At 44.9% G+C, this 20,586-nt stretch overlaps 1 protein-coding gene across 1 annotated transcript in view; it reads left to right on the forward strand.

Moving 5' to 3' along the window:
• smarcc2 (SWI/SNF related, matrix associated, actin dependent regulator of chromatin, subfamily c, member 2) overlaps positions 1-20,586 on the forward strand; it is a 43,875-nt gene that overhangs the window by 12,205 nt on the left and 11,084 nt on the right. The window contains 13 exon segments of the mRNA XM_060920265.1: positions 5,712-5,797; positions 5,911-5,992; positions 6,224-6,316; positions 6,421-6,490; positions 6,632-6,701; positions 9,938-10,013; positions 12,598-12,842; positions 12,988-13,109; positions 17,600-17,650; positions 17,791-17,828; positions 18,331-18,384; positions 18,386-18,462; positions 20,108-20,179. Of these exon segments, the coding sequence (XP_060776248.1) occupies positions 5,712-5,797; positions 5,911-5,992; positions 6,224-6,316; positions 6,421-6,490; positions 6,632-6,701; positions 9,938-10,013; positions 12,598-12,842; positions 12,988-13,109; positions 17,600-17,650; positions 17,791-17,828; positions 18,331-18,384; positions 18,386-18,462; positions 20,108-20,179 (1,136 nt within the window).

The following is a 20,586-nucleotide window of genomic DNA, read 5'->3' on the forward strand; positions in this document are numbered from 1 at the left end:
AAACTACCGGGACACACACACACACACCCTCCTCTCGCCAAACTACTGGGACACACACACACACACACCCTCCTCTCACCAAACTACCAGTACACACACCCACACACCCTCCTCTCATCAAACTACCAGTACACACACACACACACAAACATTCCTCTGACCAAACTGCCAGTGTGTGTATACATGCTCACTGTGACTGTGTGTTATCAGATGAAGAGTTTTGTGGACTTTAAGGCGGGAGGAGCACACACACACACACACACTCTCCTCTCACCAAACTACCGGTACACACACACCCTCCTCTCACCAAACTACCAGTACACACACACACCCTTCTCTCACCAAATTACCAGTAAATACACACACACCATCCTCTCACCAAACTACCAATACACACACACACCCTCCTCTCATCAAACTACCAATACACACACACACACCCTCCTCTCACCAGACCACCGGTACACACACACACACACCATTCTCTCACCAAACTACCGGTACACACACACACACACACATCCTCCTCTCACCACACCACCGGTACACACACACACACACCATTCTCTCACCAAACTACCGGTACACACACACACACACACACACCCTCCTCTCATCAAACTACCGCTACACACACCCTTTTCTCACCAAACTACCGGTACACACACACACCCTTCTCTCACCAAATTACCAGTAAATACACACACACCATCCTCTCACCAAACTACCAATACACACACACACACCCTCCTCTCATCAAACTACCAATACACACACACACCCCCTCCTCTCACCAGACCACCGGTACACACCCACACACACACACCATTCTCTCACCAAACTCCCGGTACACACACACACACCCTCCTCTCACCAAACTACCAGTACACACACACACCCTTCTCTCACCAAATTACCAGTAAATACACACACACCATCCTCTCACCAAACTACCAATACACACACACACCCTCCTCTCATCAAACTACCAATACACACACACACCCCCTCCTCTCACCAGACCACCGGTACACACACACACACACACACACACCATTCTCTCACCAAACTACCGGTACACACACACACACACACATCCTCTCACCACACCACCGGTACACACACACACACACCATTCTCTCACCAAACTACCGGTACACACACACACACACACACACACACACACACACACCCCTCTCACCAAACTACCGGTACACACACCCTTTTCTCACCAAACTACCGGTACACACACACACACCCTTCTCTCACCAAATTACCAGTAAATACACACACACCATCCTCTCACCAAACTACCAATACACACACACACACCCTCCTCTCATCAAACTACCAATACACACACACACACCCTCCTCTCACCAAACTACCGGGTCACACACATACACACACACACCCTCCTCTCACCAAACTACCAATACACACACACACCCTCCTCTCACCAGACCAACGGTACACACACACCCTCCTCTCACCAAACTCCCGGGACACACACACACACCCTCCTCTCACCAAACTACCAGGGGACGGACACACACACACACACACTCCTCTCACCAAACTACCGGTACACAAACACACACACACACACACACCCTCCTCTCATCAAACTACCAATACACACACACACCCTCCTCTCACCAGACCACCGGTACACACACACACACACACACACCATTCTCTCACCAAACTACCGGTACACACACACACCCTCCTCTCATCAAACTACCGCTACACACACACACACACACACACACACCCCTCTCACCAAACTACCGGCACACACACCCTCTTCTCACCAAACTACCGGTATACACACACACCCTTCTCTCACCAAATTACCAGTAAATACACACACACCATCCTCTCACCAAACTACCAATACACACACACACACCCTCCTCTCATCAAACTACCAATACACACACACACCCTCCTCTCACCAGACCACCGGTACACACACACACACACACACACCATTCTCTCACCAAACTCCCGGTACACACACACACACACACACACCCTCCTCTCACCAAACTACCGGGACACACACACACCCTCCTCTCACCAAACTACCGGGGGACACACACACACACACACCCTCCTCTCACCAAACTACCGGGTCACACACATACACAGACACACACCCTCCTCTCACCAAACTACCAATACACACACACACCCTCCTCTCACCAGACCACCAGTACACACACACCCTCCTTTCACCAAACTCCCGGGACACACACACACACACACACACACACACACCCTCCTCTCACCAAACTATCGGTACACACACACACACACACACACACACACCCTCCTCTCACCAAACTACCGGGACACACACACACACACACTCCTCTCACCAAACTACCGGTACACACACACACACACACACACACACACCCTCTTCTCACCAAACTACCGGGACACACACACACACACTCCTTTCACCAAACTACCGGTACACACACACACACACACACACACCCTCCTCTCACCAAACTACCGGGACACACACACACACACACACACACACACACACACACACACACACACCCTCCTCTCGCCAAACTACTGGGACACACACACACACACCCTCCTCTCACCAAACTACCAGTACACACACCCACACACCCTCCTCTCATCAAACTACCAGTACACACACACACACACAAACATTCCTCTGACCAAACTGCCAGTGTGTGTATACATGCTCACTGTGACTGTGTGTTATCAGATGAAGAGTTTTGTGGACTTTAAGGCGGGAGGAGCACACACACACACACACACACTCTCCTCTCACCAAACTACCGGTACACACACACCCTCCTCTCACCAAACTACCAGTACACACACACCCCCTTCTCTCACCAAATTACCAGTAAATACACACACACCATCCTCTCACCAAACTACCAATACACACACACACCCTCCTCTCATCAAACTACCAATACACACACACACACCCTCCTCTCACCAGACCACCGGTACACACACACACACACACCATTCTCTCACCAAACTACCGGTACACACACACACACACACACATCCTCCTCTCACCACACCACTGGTACACACACACACACACACCATTCTCTCACCAAACTACCGGTACACACACACACACACACCCTCCTCTCATCAAACTACCGCTACACACACACACCCCTCTCACCAAACTACCGGTACACACACCCTTTTCTCACCAAACTACCGGTACACACACACACCCTTCTCTCACCAAATTACCAGTAAATACACACACACCATCCTCTCACCAAACTACCAATACACACACACACACACTCCTCTCATCAAACTACCAATACACACACACACACCCTCCTCTCACCAGACCACCGGTACACACACACACACACACACCATTCTCTCACCAAACTCCCGGTACACACACACACACCCTCCTCTCACCAAACTACCGGGACACACACACACCCTCCTCTCACCAACTACCGGGACACACACACACACACACACCCTCCTCTCACCAAACTACCGGGTCACACACATACACACACACACCCTCCTCTCACCAAACTACCAATACACACACACACCCTCCTCTCACCAGACCACCGGTACACACACACCCTCCTCTCACCAAACTCCCGGGACACACACACACACACACACACTCCTCTCACCAAACTACCGGGACACACACACACACACACACTCCTCTCACCAAACTACCGGTACACACACACACACACACACACACACACACACACACACACACCCTCCTCTCACCAAACTACCGGGACACACACACACACACCCTCCTCTCACCAAACTACCGGGACACACACACACCCTCCTCTCACCAAACTACCGGTACACACACACACACACACACACACACACACACACACACACCCTCCTCTCACCAAACTTCCGGGACACACACACACACACACACACACACACACACACACACACTCCTCTCACCAAACTACCGGTACACACACACACACACACACACACACACCCTCCTCTCACCAAACTACCGGTACACACACACACACACACACACACACACCCTCCTCTCACCAAACTACTGGTACACACACACACACACACACACACACACACACACACACACACACCCTCCTCTCACCAAACTACCAGGACACACACACACACACACCCTCCTCTCACCAAACTACCAGTACACACAACCACACACATGCACACACAAACATTCCTCTGACCAAACTGCCAGTGTGTGTATACATGCTCACTGTGACTGTGTGTGTTATCAGATGAAGAGTTTTGTGGACTTTAAGGCGGGAGGAGCACACACACACACACACACACACACACACACACACACACACACACACACACTCTACTCTCACCAAACTACTGGTACACACACACCCTCCTCCCATCAAACTACCGCTACACACACACACACACACACACACACACACCCTCTCACCAAACTACCAGTACACACACCCTCTTCTCACCAAACTACCGGTACACACACACACCCTTCTCTCACCAAATTACCAGCAAATACACACACACACCATCCTCTCACCAAACTACCAATACACACACACACACACCCTCCTCTCATCAAACTACCAATACACACACACCCTCCTCTCACCAGACCACCGGTAGACACACACACACACACACACACACACACCATTCTCTCACCAAACTACCGGTACACACACACCCTCCTCTCACCAAACTACCGGTACACACACACACACACACACCCTCCTCTCACCAAACTACCGGGACACACACACACACACACACACACACACCCTCCTCTCACCAAACTACCGGGACACACACACACACACACACACTCTCCTCTCACCAAACTACCGGGACACACACATACACACACACACACACTCTCCTCTCACCAAACTACCAGTGCACACACACACACACACACACACCCTCCTCTCACCAAACTACCAATACACACACACACCCTCCTCTCACCAGACCACCGGTATACACACACACCCTCCTCTCACCAAACTACCGGGACACACACACACACACACACACACACACACACACCCTCCTCTCACCAAACTACCCGGACACACACACACACACACTCCTCTCACCAAACTACCGGTACACACACACACACACACACACACACACCCTCCTCTCACCAAACTACCGGGACACACACACACACACACACACAAACATTCCTCTAACCAAACTGCCAGTGTGTGTATACATGCTCACTGTGACTGTGTGTGTTATCAGATGAAGAGTTTTGTGGACTTTAAGGAAGGAGGAGCACACACACACACACACACATTCTCCTCTCACCAAACTACCGGTACACACACCCTCTTCTCACCAAACTACCGGTACACACACACACACCATCCTCTCACCAAACTACCAATACACACACACACACCCTCCTCTCACCAGACCACCGGTACACACACACACACACACACACCCACCATTCTCTCACCAAACTACCGGTACACACACACACACACACACACACACACCCTCCTCTCGCCAAACTACTGGGACACAACCACACACCCTCCTCTCATCAAACTACCAGTACACACACACACACACACAAACATTCCTCTGACCAAACTGCCAGTGTGTGTATACATGCTCACTGTGACTGTGTGTGTTATCAGATGAAGAGTTTTGTGGACTTTAAGGCGGGAGGAGCGCTGTGTCACATTCTTGCTGCTGCTTACAAGTTCAAGAGTGACCAAGGATGGTGAGATGCTCCTTATGTGTTCCTCACATAGTTCTCACAGGGTTCTCCCATGGTTCCTGTTCCCTCTGTGCGCATGAGTGTGGGAGTGTTTTAACGATCTGTGTATGTTTCAGGAGGAGGTTTGATTTCCAGAATCCTTCTAGAATGGACCGTAATGTGGAGATGTTTTTGACCATAGAGAAGTCTCTGGTACAGGTGAGATGATTCACACTGCATATACATCTCAACAGGAGCTACTTATCTTTGCAGTTCCTGTTCATCTCACATCAACCTGAGTGGTGACTGCAGTGGTTCCCGTGACAACACTAAAAACAACTGGCGCATCATTACAGCACCATGTGCAACCACATTTCATCACTGAAACACCTGCTTACAACTGTTAATAAACCTCAGTGTGTGTGTGTGTGTGTGTGTGTGTGTGTGTAGAATAACTGCCTGACTCGGCCTGTGATTTACCTGAGCTCAGAGATTGAACCCAAACTTCTGGGAAAACTGAAGGATATCATTAAACGACACCAGGTAACTCCATAATTGTGTGTGTTAATCATATAAATTTGTATTATTCGTGTTGTAACTGTGTGTGTATGTATGTGTGTGTGTGTGTGTGTGTGTGTGTGTTTCAGGGCTCAGTGACCGATGACAAACAGGCCAGTTCTCATGTGGTGGTTCCCATTCCCACCAGTCTGGAGGAGGGTGAGACAGTCACACATCACTCACCCTCATCATCATCATCACTCACACAACAATACACACTCATTAACCTCTCACTGTTCACTAACCTGGTGTGTGTGTGTGTGTGTGTGTGTGTGTGTGTGTGTGTGTGTGTGTGTCCAGAGGAGTGGGTCCGCCCTGTGATGAAGAGAGATAAACAGATGCTGCTGCACTGGGGTTACTGGCCCGACAGGTATCATCGCTGATTATATTCCTTATATCTTGAGTTCTGGACTCTGATTGGTCAGAAGGTGTTGATTAATTCTTTATAACAGCAGCTCTGACAATAGTGCAGGTTTATATTAATGCACTCGTTCTACAACCCCAATTCCAAAAAAGGTGGGATGCTGTGTAAAACATAAAAACAGAATGTGAAGATTTGCAAATCATGGAAGCCCTACGTTTCATTAAAAATAGTACAAAGACAACATATTAAATGTTGGAATTGAGAAATTTTATTGTTTTTTGAAAAATATATGCTCATTTTGAATTTGATGTCAGCAACATCTCATCTCATTATCTGTAGCCGCTTTATCCTGTTCTACAGGGTCGCAGGCGAGCTGGAGCCTATCCCAGCTGACTACGGGCGAAAGGCGGGGTTCACCCTGGACAAGTCGCCAGGTCATCACAGGGCTGACACATAGACACAGACAACCATTCACACTCACATTCACACCTACGCTCAATTTAGAGTCACCAGTTAACCTAACCTGCATGTCTTTGGACTGTGGGGGAAACCGGAGCACCCGGAGGAAACCCACGCGGACACGGGGAGAACATGCAAACTCCGCACAGAAAGGCCCTCGCCGGCCACGGGGCTCGAACCCGGACCTTCTTGCTGTGAGGCGACAGCGCTAACCACTACACCACCGTGCCGCCCTGTCAGCAACATATTTCAGAAAAGTTGGGACGGGCGTGTTTACCACTGTGATGCATCACCTCTACTTTTAACAACACTCTGTAAACATTTGGGAACTGAGGAGACCAACTGCTGTAGTTTTGAAAGAGCCGTGCAGAAAGCGGTCTGGCGTTGTCTTGCTGAAAGAAGCAAGGCCTTCCCTGAAAAAGATTTTGTCTGGATGGCAGCATATTGCTCTGAAACGTGTTTCTATCATTCAGCATTAATGATGCCTTCCCAGATGTACAAGCTCCCCATGTCATGTGCACTAACGCCCCCTCATACCATCACAGATGCTGAATGCTTTTGAGCTTTGCACTGATAACAAGCCGGATGGTCCCTCTCCTCTTTAGCCTGGAGGATGTGGGGTCCATGATTTCTAAAAAGAATTTCTACTTTTGATTCGTCAGACCTCGGGACAGTTTTCCACTTCGCCTCAGTCCATCGTAAAAGAGCTCGGGCCCAGAGAAGGGGGCGGGGTTTCTGGATATTGTTTATATCTGGTTTTAACTTGCGTTTTTGGATGCAGTAATGAAGTGTTTTCACAGACGATGGTTTTCTGAAGTGTTCCTGAGCCCATACAGTGATTTCCACTACAGACACGTGTCTGCTTTTAATGCAGTGTCTCCTGAGGGCCTGAAGATCACAGGCATCCAATGTCAGTTTGCAGCCTTGTCTCTCGCATCCAGAGATTTCTCCAGATTCCCTGAATATTTTAATGATATTATGGATCATAGATGATGTGATCCCCAAATTTGTTGCATTGTTTGCCCATGCAGTCTTTCACAGAGCAGTGAACCCCGCCCCATCTTTACTTCTGAGAAACTCCGCCTCTTTTTAGAATAGAATAGAATGCCTTTATTTTACTGCACAACGAAATTTAGTTCGTCGTAGGAGAGCAAAGCCGTTGCGTATGTGCACGCCACCACTCTTGGGCACTTCAGCCCAAGGCCGTCCCATGTTAACCTAACTGTATGTCTTTGGACTGTGGGAGAAACCGGAGCATCCGGAGGAAACCCACACAGACATAGGGAAAACATGCAAACTCCACACAGAAAAGCCGCCATCAGCCGCTGGGTTCAAACCCAGAACCTTCTTGTTGTGAGGTGACTGTTAGGGTTCACCCAGTCGGAAACGGTCAACTTACTTCTCAGGACCCCCGCCCTCGTACCACCTGCAGAATTCTGGGACGGAACACCACAAAAAAACAGAGAACCAGAGATTGGTTTCACTGCTGTTTATTCACAGTTTTCTCGCCAAAGATGAAATATTACAAACACCTTTTATAACAAATTATAATCTCTCTAAACGGCTATTGTGTCTGTCGAATGTGTGTGTGTGTTTGTATGTGACCTCAGAGAGAGGGGTGTGTATGTGTGTGTGTCTATGGGAGGGTGTGAGTAAGTGACATCATTTTGATATCTGTGTCTATGTGTGTGTGTGTGAGCAGGTCACATTTTAATTACATCACTGTTCTGATGGAGTGTTCAGATGTATGTGTGTGTGTTTGACTTGCGTGCAAGTGAGCAGCTTGATCTTGGGGCAGGTCAAATAATCTCCATCAGTGTGTGTGTAAATCATAACATAATGACATATTTCTGATCATATGACATGATAGCAAGGTACAGACAGATTTTAAAGGTCATTGCTTAAGTACATACGGAATTTTTCAACAAAGATATGTTATAAGAAAGTAAACAAAAAATAAGAACAAACCTAAACAAAGACAGTCATAAGCAAAACATCTCATATCAAGAATATGTTCTTACCATTAGAATCATAAAGTCTTAACAATCCTAAATTATATTCTGTAATTATAAAACTAACTTAAATCACAGACATATCTCTGATCAAAAATACACATTTCATATCAAAACAAGCAAAATGTTCCCAAACAATGTCCAGCCGAGACAGAAGGTCATTTTAACTGAACAGAAATTAATCCTTAATTTTGTCACAATTTTAATAAATTACTGCCTTCTTGTAATTATTGTAATTATTTATCCTTACATAATAATAAACCCTAACAGTGACAGTGCTAACCACTACACCACCATGCCACCCACGGTGGTGTAGTGGTTATTGGTGGTTTTTATACCCAATCATCTTACTGAGCTCTTGCCAATTAACCTAATTAGATTTTTTTCACATTACACAACTTTTTTCAGTCTTTTGTTGCCTGTGTCCCAACTTTTCTGAAACATTTTGCTCACATCAAAATCAAGATGAGCAAATATTTTTCAAAAAACAATAAAATTTCTCAGTTTCAACATTTAATGTGTTGTCTTTGTGTTATTTTCAATGGAATATAGGGTTTCCATGATTTGCAGATCTTCATGTTCTGTTTTTATTTACAGTTTACACAGCGTCCCAACATTTTTGGAATTGGGGTTGTATATTATTTTAAATCTAGTATTATTTGAGACTTGGCTTATGGCACCAGTTTTAAAGAGTTCACTTTTACTAACAGATGCACAGATGAGTGTGTGAAGATCTGCTGTGTAACAGTGTGTGTTTGTGTTATTGTACAGTTATGATACATGGATCTCAGCCAGTGAAGTGGAGGCTGTAGTAGAAGATCCACCCAGTGCAGAGAAACCCAGAAAGGTATCATCTCTCTGAAACACCTCTCTCTCTCTCTCTCTCTCTCTCTCTCTCTCTCTCTCTCTCTCTCTCTCGGTTTATTACAGTTTTTTTCAATTGCTTACACACAAAACCTTTATATATTACACTATTCCTAAACTCTGTCACTCAAACTTCACAACTCCGCCTCAAATCAGCAAAACCATAAACTAATTCTCAGCCTTGACACAGTTTTCAATTTAGCTATTCACTTTCTGCAAATCAATACACACAATTCTCTACCTAACACATGAAAATCTAACAGGAAGTAACTTGAGTTCCTATTTCAAACACAACCAATCAAAATGCCACACTTATTCATCAGTGCTTCAGACTGTGTCCTCATATGTGCAAACAATAATTGCTTTAATGAACACCAACCAATCACTGCCTGTCATAGGCCTATAAACAGGGTAAAGGTCAAGTTATCAGTCTTGAACAATGGATAACAACAATGCAGAGAGAGCCAGGGGAGTCAGAGGAAGGCACAGAGGACGACGAGGAGTTCGGGTTCGTGGAGGACGCTTTGGAAGGGGAGCAGGAAGAGGAAGAGGATGAGGACAAGTTGAAGGAGGAAGGGACGAAGAACCAAGAAGAATAGTCTCTGATGAGATTAGGGCTACTCTGATTGATCACGTGATCAATCATGGGTTGACCATGAGAGAGGCTGGACTCAGAGTCCAGCCCAACTTGAGTCGATTTACAGTGGCGGCCATAATTTGAACTTTTCGAAATGAGAACAGGTATGCAACAATCAACAGTACTGTAATGTACATGTAATAGCCATTCCTGCATAGCTGTAAAATACATGTATACTATTGTAGCTCCAAACATCCATTTTACTGCACTACACTGTATGAATGATCACAGGGCAGCACAACCTTGACTTTATACAGCACTCTTACAGTACTACTGTATTTCTGAATTTTCTAGAGTGGAAAGACAACAGCATCATGGAGGACGAGGTTGTATATTTTCACAAGCAGGAGACGGCAGTTGTGAATATGGTTTTGGCAAATAATGCCATTAGAATCCGTGAGATTCAAAATCATATTTTGGAAGACATCACCATATTCAACAATATTGATGCTGTTAGTCTATCTACGATACATCGGGTCCTCCAGAGGAATCAGTTATAGATGAAGCAGCTGTACAGGGTCCCATTTGAAAGGAACTGTGACAGAGTCAAGAACCTGCGGGGTGACTATGTGGAGGTATGTACATAGTACTGCCAGTACATCAGACTTTCACCTGCTGAGACAGACTATTGTATCGTGCGTATCCTAATCTATTCTTTTGTCCAATACAGAGAATTTTGGAGATGGATGCCCACCCCATCCTCCATGAATACATTTATGTGGATGAGGTGGGATTCAACCTCACAAAGTCAAGATGGAGGGGGAGAAACATCTTTGGACAGAGGGCAATTGTCAATGTCCCAGGCCAACGTGGAGGAAATGTCACCATGTGTGTCGCCATAACGCAGAATGGTGTCCTGCACCACCATGCAACACTTGGCCCCTATAACACTGGTCATATCCTAACATTTCTGGACAATATTCATGGTATTCTTGCTCCAAAGGAAGAGAATCCAGAACAGGCAAGATTTGTGGTTATATGGGATAATGTCAGTTTTCATCGCTCCCAGCTGGTCCAGAATTGGTTTGTCAACCATCCCCATTTTTCTGTTGTCAACCTGCCTCCATATTCACTATTTCTTAACCTGATCGAAGAATTCTTCTCAACATGGCGTTGGAAAGTGTATGATCATCGTCCCTATGCCCGCCTTGCACTTCTCCGGGCAATGGAGGAAGCATGTGGTGACATTGATGCTGCTTCTATCCAAGGTTGGATACGCCACACAAGACGATTCTTTCCTCGATGTTTGGCAAGAGAAAATATAGCATGCGATGTTGATGAAATATTGTGGCCAGACCCAGCCCAGAGGAGAGATTGAGCCTAAATACACACCCAACTTGCTCTCCCCATCAACACACACACACACACACACACACACACACACTTTTTCATACATGTCTATTTTTTGGTTGCTGTATCACCATATGTGGTGGTTGGTGTACTTTGTTTTCTTTTTTTCTTATATGCTGTACAATACTGCATTCACAACAGCAACCGATTTATTCAGAAAATTTAATATTTTTGGTTCCAATATTGCTTGTGTTGACTTCTATTTGCATAATACTGTATTTTCATTCTTGTATGGCAAAATATAAAAAAAAACATAAAAACAAAAGCTTTAGATTTAGAGCAACAGTGTGTAAATGATATACACACGTATGTGATACTGTGGGAAACGTGTTTACGATATGAGACAAATGCTTGCTTTTGAGGTGTGTTTAGAATATTCTGAATACTGTGTTTCATTTCGCAGGAGACAGCGCGCTTTTTGCATTTCGTGTGAGCAATAGTTGGATTTGTGTGTAAAGTTTTGAGAAAAAGACACACAGCTTTGAAAATGTGTGTAAGCAGTTGAAAATAACTGTAATAGAATGCTTCTGTGTCCTGACGGGTGTGTGTGTGGTGTGTGTGTGTGTGTGTGTGTGTGTAGGTTCATGCGAAGTGGATCCTGGATCTGGATCAGTATAACGAGTGGATGAATGAGGAAGACTATGAGGTGGGTGAAGGAGGCACGAGGAGGAAAAGGATCTCAGCGAAGACTCTGACAGATGAAGTGAGCGCTCCGGACGAGAGGAAAGATAAAAAACCCGCCAATGCCAAGAAACGCAAACGCTCCCCCTCTCCATCCCCGACTCCGCCCCCTCAGGAGAGCAAGAAGAAGAATACCAAGAAAGGGTGAGAGAGAGAGAGAGAGAGAGAGAGAGAATCTGACCCACATACACACAGTCATGTGATTTATCTCATATTTTCCTGTGTTGGTGAAAAGCCAGAAGCTGTAGTGTGTGTGTGTGTGTGTGTGTGTGTGTGTGTGTGTGTAAAGGCCCACTACCCCCTACAATAAGTCAAAGCGAGGTCAGAGGGAGGAGGAGCAGGAGGACTTGACTAAAGACCTGGACGAACCGTCACCTGTACCTGCAGCAGAGGAGTCGCTCAATAAAACAGGTAACACACCAGGGCTTTACATTCACTTTTTTGCTCACCGGCCACTGTGGCTAGCGGTTTTCCCGAGTCACCAGCCATTCAGCCTTTTCACTAGCCACAATTTTGTTGCCAGGAAATCGCAGTTTTTTTCTTTACCATGATACGTTAAAGTGCGGAAGATCTAGATGTAACTATGAACGGCAGCGTATAATGTATCTGTACAGTAGCACTCAATACTCAGTGCTGTTAAGGTCGCTCCCTATATGAAAACATGCAACCAGTTCAGACAAAAATATAAACAGAGTATTCTGTTTATTGAACTCAAATTCAAGCCCCTTACAATATGAAATATCGCATAATATGAAAAATAACATTCAGTACAACTGAACTGATTCTAATATTAAAAGTCCAATTCAAAACATTTATCATTGAAAAACATTTGATGCTTTGATATGCAAGTATTATGTGTATTATCAATTATTATTATGTATTATCTATTAATAGTGTGTGTGTGTGTGTGTGTGTGTGTGTGTGTGTGTGTGTGTGAACATGTGTAGAGAGAGACATTAAATGTCCTCATTACATTCATCATCAGATGAGTCTGAAAGGTCCATGAAAAATGGTGTTCGTGACCTGAGGCTTCCAGCAGGCCGTAAGTTGATAGCTGGGGCGGATCAACTTCTTTACAATCGCGTGAACGTTTCTAACCAGCAGCTCCATCCTCTCCAGCTCAGCCGACTTCATGACAGCCAGGGACTGAAAGCAATGCTGTCCTGTAGTGACCAGCCGTCTTCACCTCTTTTGATGTTATAGTACCGATGTGTGCATTTGACTTTTCGTGCTCCTTTATAGTTTCGAGTTTAAAATTACTGGTGCCTGTCTTTGCCAGACTTTCTACAGTCTTCGCAGTACATGGTATTTTCGATTTTGCTATGAACTCACCAATCTGGGCGGCACGGTGGTGTAGTGGTTAGCGCTGTCGCCTCACAGCAAGAAGGTCCGGGTTCGAGCCCCGTGGCCGGCGAGGGCCTTTCTGTGTGGAGTTTGCATGTTCTCCCCGTGTCCGCGTGGGTTTCCTCCGGGTGCTCCGGTTTCCCCCACAGTCCAAAGACATGCAGGTTAGGTTAACTGGTGACTCTAAATTGAGCGTAGGTGTGAATGTGAGTGTGAATGGTTGTCTGTGTCTATGTGTCAGCCCTGTGATGACCTGGCGACTTGTCCAGGGTGAACCCCGCCTTTCACCCGTAGTCAGCTGGGATAGGATCCAGCTCGCCTGCAACCCTGTAGAAGGATAAAGCGGCTACAGATAATGCGATGAGATCTCTTGTGTGATGTGTAATTCACCCTCTCATTTAAATATGTTGAAAAGTTTTCGGCGCGCGCTTTGCGCATCACGGACCTCAGTGATTTTAAAATGCTGCTCCGGCCCTGATCATCTCTGCCCCTTTTTCCCTGAGCAGCAGGGTTTGAAACTCCAGCTATACGCTGCCACATTGTGCGCTTGTCAGTCTTCAGCAACTTTGTTGCTTCGTTCATTAACCGCAGGTTACCGTATCACTGATTTTATCTGAGACGTTAGCGAATGTTCTAAACAATTCTAACATGTTGTCAGAATGTTTATGCAGGTGCTCATGGGAGTTGTCGGCGCATAATATTACATTGCAATGTGTTTATTATATCAGATGCCTTCAGAGAAAACTACAATTAAAATATATTGCATGGTTTTCCCCAAAGCGTTTTAACATATTGGGCCGGATCCGCTTGCTCTGCCTGCCAATACGCTTACGCTACGTTCACACTGCAAGGCTTAATGCTCAATTCCGATTTTTTTGTGAAATCCGATTTTTTTGTGAGGTCGTTCACATTAACAAATATATGCGACTTGTATGTGATCCTCAGTATGAACGAAAAGCGACCTAAAAGTGTTCCGCATGCGCACTGCAGGATACGACGACGTCACACGCAGTGAGCATGGCCAGTGTTTACGGAAGTAAAACCGCCCGGTTGCGGTATGACTCATCCAATCTAGCTTGAATAGCTGCATCCCCCCAAATGGAAATCAGCTCCCTAACCTCTGCGTCCTTCCATTGAGAAGATTCAGAACCTTCACAGCCCGAAGCGTCCCTCGCATTGATGTCATGCGCAGGGGCGCAGATACGTTTTTTGAACTGGGGGGGACAAAAAACTGGGGGGGACAAAGCTGACAGCAAACCAACCCCAACCCCGATATGCCTGTCAAACTTGTTGTTAGTAACCATAGCAACCAAGCTCGAGCTCGCAACCTGTGCAGTCTGCGCAGCTCAACCAACCGAATATCAGTCTTTGTTTTGTTTTATGTGAGTTGTTGCAACTATGTATACACTGCCATGCACCTCAATAAACCGAATGGTAATTAGTCTTTTGATTTTTCCGTGAGGTTTGCCTTATGCAAAGAAAGACAGCATAGACGTTTTTTCCTCCCTATAAGTGGGGGGGACCGAACGAGGTGAATTTAAATATGACCCGTCCCACCCTCTATCTGCGCCCGTGATTATGCGCCATGTTGTTGTAACTTTTTTGAGAGACCCGCCGCCTACTTCAGCGCGGAATAGTGACGTTTGTGGCTTGTTGATGACGTGTAAGTCGGATGAATGCGACCTGGCGGTTCAGACTGAAGTTGCATATGAAAAGAGCGGATAGGAATCGGAATTAGGACCACATATCCAAACGGCCTGGGTTGGATTTGAAAAAATCGGATCTGTGTCGTTCATATTGTCAATAAAAGATCGGATACAGGTCACATATGGGCGAAAAGATCGGATTTGAGTCACTTCAGCCTGCAGTGTGAACGTAGCCTTAGTCGCTTTAGTTAAAATCCGATACGCTTAGATTTATACCGATACGTTAAATTTCCTACCCACAAGTAACTCGATACACAGGAGAGCAAATAACAGATCCATTTACACACGGATTGATATTTGTGTTAAACAAGCACTCTTTTTCTTCCAACGTTTGTGTTGATTCTGTCAAAGTAATATGTCTGCGTGGTATGATGTAAACAAACTGTAATCTGTTGGCTACGTCAAGATCACGTGTTCAAACCATCCAATAAAAACATCGAAAGAAAACGTCAAACATCCCGGAAGTTTCTGATTCATTATAAGCGATCTCATTGGCTGCCGATGTTGTCCCCCACCAGACGGACAAAGCCGACTGATTTTAAATCACAAAAGTTTGACCTCGTCTTTTATCATTCATGAATGTGTTTATAAGCACATAATCTTTCTGCAAACTTAAATGTATGAATTAAGTTTTCTTTTCCTTTAAATGTTTTAATCTTAATCTAGCCTATTTAATAAAGTGCAAAAATGTAAACTTTATTATAATATGCAGTTGTCTTACTTTTCTTTTCAGTGCATCTTAGTTCTACATATATTACGGTAATTGCATCAGAAACATTCTAAATCATTACAGTTATAGTAATACAGCAACTTATTTTAAGGTGGCAGGTCTTGGGTTCAGATCCCTTTGTGATCAACAGGAGGTCATGATGATCGATTCTCTTCATTGGGTTGCATAAGACGGAGCAAACCACTGTTCATATTTTCATGCACATTTTTGTTACAACACGACTTGATCAGAGATGATTAAGGGATCCCCGTAGATTTTAAAATCTATTGTAGACCTCAGTAATCTATAACAAAACAGTTTAACCTGCATGTTGAACTTTAAGGTGAAATTTCAAATGTGTTTACATTAATACTATTTAGGTCAGAAATCAGTGAACCACTGGTAAAATCTGTCCTATAATCATCACGGATCTAAAACCTCTCAGAGACCCTGAAAATGCACCTGAGAGCATCGATTTTCAAAAAAAATTTTCCGGGGGGGGGCCATGCCCCCGAACACCCCTCGTTTCATTTCGCGCCATTGGTGCTCAGTTGTCTGTGTTTTATCATGCCAGAATTTAGGGCTTTCATTTTTTTCTGGGGAAAACACTGTATTGTCATATCACTGAATAAACCACCCGCCAAACTGGCTAGTGAGACTAAAGTTATTACCCGCCAAAGCCGAATTTTACCCACATTTGGCGGGTGGGCGGGTGCTAATGTAAAACCCTGTAACACACACACAGACACACACACACACACACACACACACACACACAGTAGAAACTTGATTTTTTCAGAGAATAAAATGCTGTCTTATAGAACTCTGTGTAATCCTACAGATATTCTGAACACGTGTCCTTAATCTTCTAAATTCTCTGACCACACCCCCTCAATCTCACACCCCCGAATCACACAGTCCCACAGACCACACCCCTAAATCCCAGAGAAACCCGTTTATTCCACAGCTACTCTAATCACACCCCCTGTTCCACAGGATAGGTCACGAGGTTCACTTTCACTTCCTGTAGTAAATCACAGACATGTTACTGTGTAGACTGTTCTCTTAACAAGCTGTTTCTGTGTGTGTGTGTGTGTGTGTGTGTGTGTGTGTGTGTGTGTGTGTGTGTGTGTGTGGTGTAGTGACTAAGAAGGACTCAGACTCAACCCCGGTGAAGGGAGGGACTGATGGAGGTGAGCAGATGAGTGTGTTTGTGTGTTTATTCAGTTATAGATGTGCAGAACACTCATGTCTACTCATTCCTGTGTGTGTGTGTGTGTGTGTGTGTGTGTGTGTGTGTGTGTGTGTGTGTGTGTGTGTGTGTGTGTTGTAGACGAACAGGAGGATGAGGCAATGGAAACAGTGGGAAAGGTAACATCTGATTTACTGAAATATGCACTCACTCAGATTAATTGTCACATATTAAAGCTGTCAGAAGTAATGGCACTGTCCTCATATCATATTTGAATCCATATGTAAATGTTTAAACTCCCAGGTAAATGATCTTCATGTCACTTCAGTGCATCATTTACATACTACGTTATTTTCATGTTACTAGGTTTATAATGATATGAAATGTATGACAAGAAATCAGTTTTAGATCAACATAATGCTTTTCTGTCTCTATCTGACATTTACACATCTGTCAAAAAACCCCAGCTGTCATTCACAAACTATTTGTTGTAATTTTCATTAAAACTCCACTGAAATCCAGATGTTACTCAACAGCCCTTTTGTAATATATTTATAATAATATCATATATGATTCCTCCTACAGGAAAGACAACGTTCTGTTCCTGCTTTCACTTATTTCATTTTAACAGGAGATGTGTGTGTGTGTGTGTGTGTGTGTGTGTGTGTGTGTTCTCTGTAGGAGGAAGATGAAGGTTCTGCCAGTGTGAAGGGAGAGCCGGTGAAAGGTTCTGATCCTGCATGAGGATAACGTGACAGAACAGACGCACCACATCATCATTCCCAGCTACGCTGCCTGGTTCGACTACAACAGGTACACAATCACCACATCTCCAGGGCATCTCTCACACACACTCTCACACACACACACACACACACACACACACACACACACCACACACACACACTCACACTCCACACACACACACACACACACACACACCACAGAAAAACAGCCACTGCACTTCAGTGTCCTTATGTCATCCGTATGAAAGATGAGGAAATGGTCACCACTCTGTTTTTACAATAACGCTGTATATCTTAAACAGTTTAGTTCATGTCTGTAAGGTGTTTGTTTGTAATACTATCATCATCATCATCTCATCTCATCTCATTATCTCTAGCCGCTTTATCCTGTTCTACAGGGTCACAGGTGAGCTGGATCCTATCCCAGCTGACTACGGGCGAAAGGCGGGGTTCACCCTGGACAAGTCGCCAGGTCCATCACAGGGCTGACACATAGACACAGACAACCATTCACACTCACATTCACACCTACGCTCAATTTAGAGTCACCAGTTAACCTAACCTGCATGTCTTTGGACTGTGGGGGAAACCGGAGCACCCGGAGGAAACCCACGCGGACACGGGGAGAACATGCAAACTCCACACAGAAAGGCCCTCGCCGGCCACGGGGCTCGAACCCGGACCTTCTTGCTGTGAGGCGACAGCGCTAACCACTACACCACCGTGCCACCATCATCATCATCATCATCAATTAAATGTTAGTATCAGGTCAATACTTTTTATAATCAATTATATAATATAAATATATATATATGTTATTTACCAGCTGGGCGGTCCATATGGTGAAATACTGTGACCGAGGTCTTGAAAGTACTGAGCGAGGCCTCTGGGCTGAGGTCAGTATTTAAGGCCGAGGTCACGGTATTTCATCATACAGACGACCTTAGGCTGGTAAATAATATTTTTTCTTTACCAAATTCTAACAGAAAACGGGCGCGCGGAAAGAGAAAACCGAGGCGAGCCGCATTTTGAATCCTCATTCTCGGCTGTAATGCAAATGGCTTCCTCCTCGGTATACAAGTGCACTTCCATGGCAGGAAAAAAACCTACATTTTGCCGCCTATGTCGTCCCCTATTTATACAAATAGGAGTCATTCAGGATTCAGCCATGTTTTTGCTCGCGTTAGCAGCAGTTACAGGTTTTTAGCTTTCTCCTGAAATGTTTTCTTCTATTTCTTCTTCCTCAGGGGAGTAAAACTCGCTTTCCGCTGTGAACACTGTCGTTATCGCTATCCATGCTGTAAAATTAATTGCTATTCTCCTGAGAAATGTGAAAATAAATGTTGACAAAAATTGCTACTATGTTTGTTGTTGTTGTGAACGAGCGAGTCGCCAGAGGTCCATAACTGGGGTTCATACCGTAGGATACGGACCTGCTCACCAGCCAATCAGAGCGCAGGATTTGATGGAAACCGGACCGCGAAAAAAATAAATATTAATATGTAATAATTATGAAAGTGAATGGGAATGATGGGGTGATTATCAGCTTTCTGCTGGTCATTTAGAGCTCAGCTGCAGTGATTATTTGTCCAGCGTTAATGTCTCCTGCTCTCACTGCAAACTGGAGACGTGGCCATGACAACCACCCAGTGAACTAAATGTATATTAGGTCTGTACTTTTACTTTAATGTTAATCTCTCCTTCTCTCTCAGTGTTCATGCTATTGAGCGCAGAGCTCTGCCCGAGTTCTTCAATGGAAAGAACAAGTCTAAGACCCCTGAGATGTGAGTACACACACCTACACGTCTCCATTCTTCACACATCACATCATACAAAAGGATTGGTGTCAGTTTTAAAAGGTAGAGGATTAGACATATACAAATTCTCTAATAAATTATCACAATGAGAAAGGGGTGCAAAGTTTTAAACTTATATAATTCTAATTGCTCACTATTAATATCTTATACACTATTAGAACTTATATGAGACTCCACACACAAAATACCTCATTACTATCAATTTTATTTTGTTCTTCATTATGGCCTCAGGGTGTGTTAGGGTGTGCTATGGATCTTCACTACATAGGGTTTAACATCACAGTCTCATAGAGCCTACATAGTGCATCATAAACACTAGTTACATAGGGGCTATTTCTCTGTCTGTCTGTCTGTCTGTCTGTCTGTCTGTCTGT

This window comes from Neoarius graeffei, chromosome 4, assembly GCF_027579695.1.
Source record: "Neoarius graeffei isolate fNeoGra1 chromosome 4, fNeoGra1.pri, whole genome shotgun sequence".
Taxonomy (NCBI): Eukaryota; Metazoa; Chordata; class Actinopteri; order Siluriformes; family Ariidae; genus Neoarius; species Neoarius graeffei.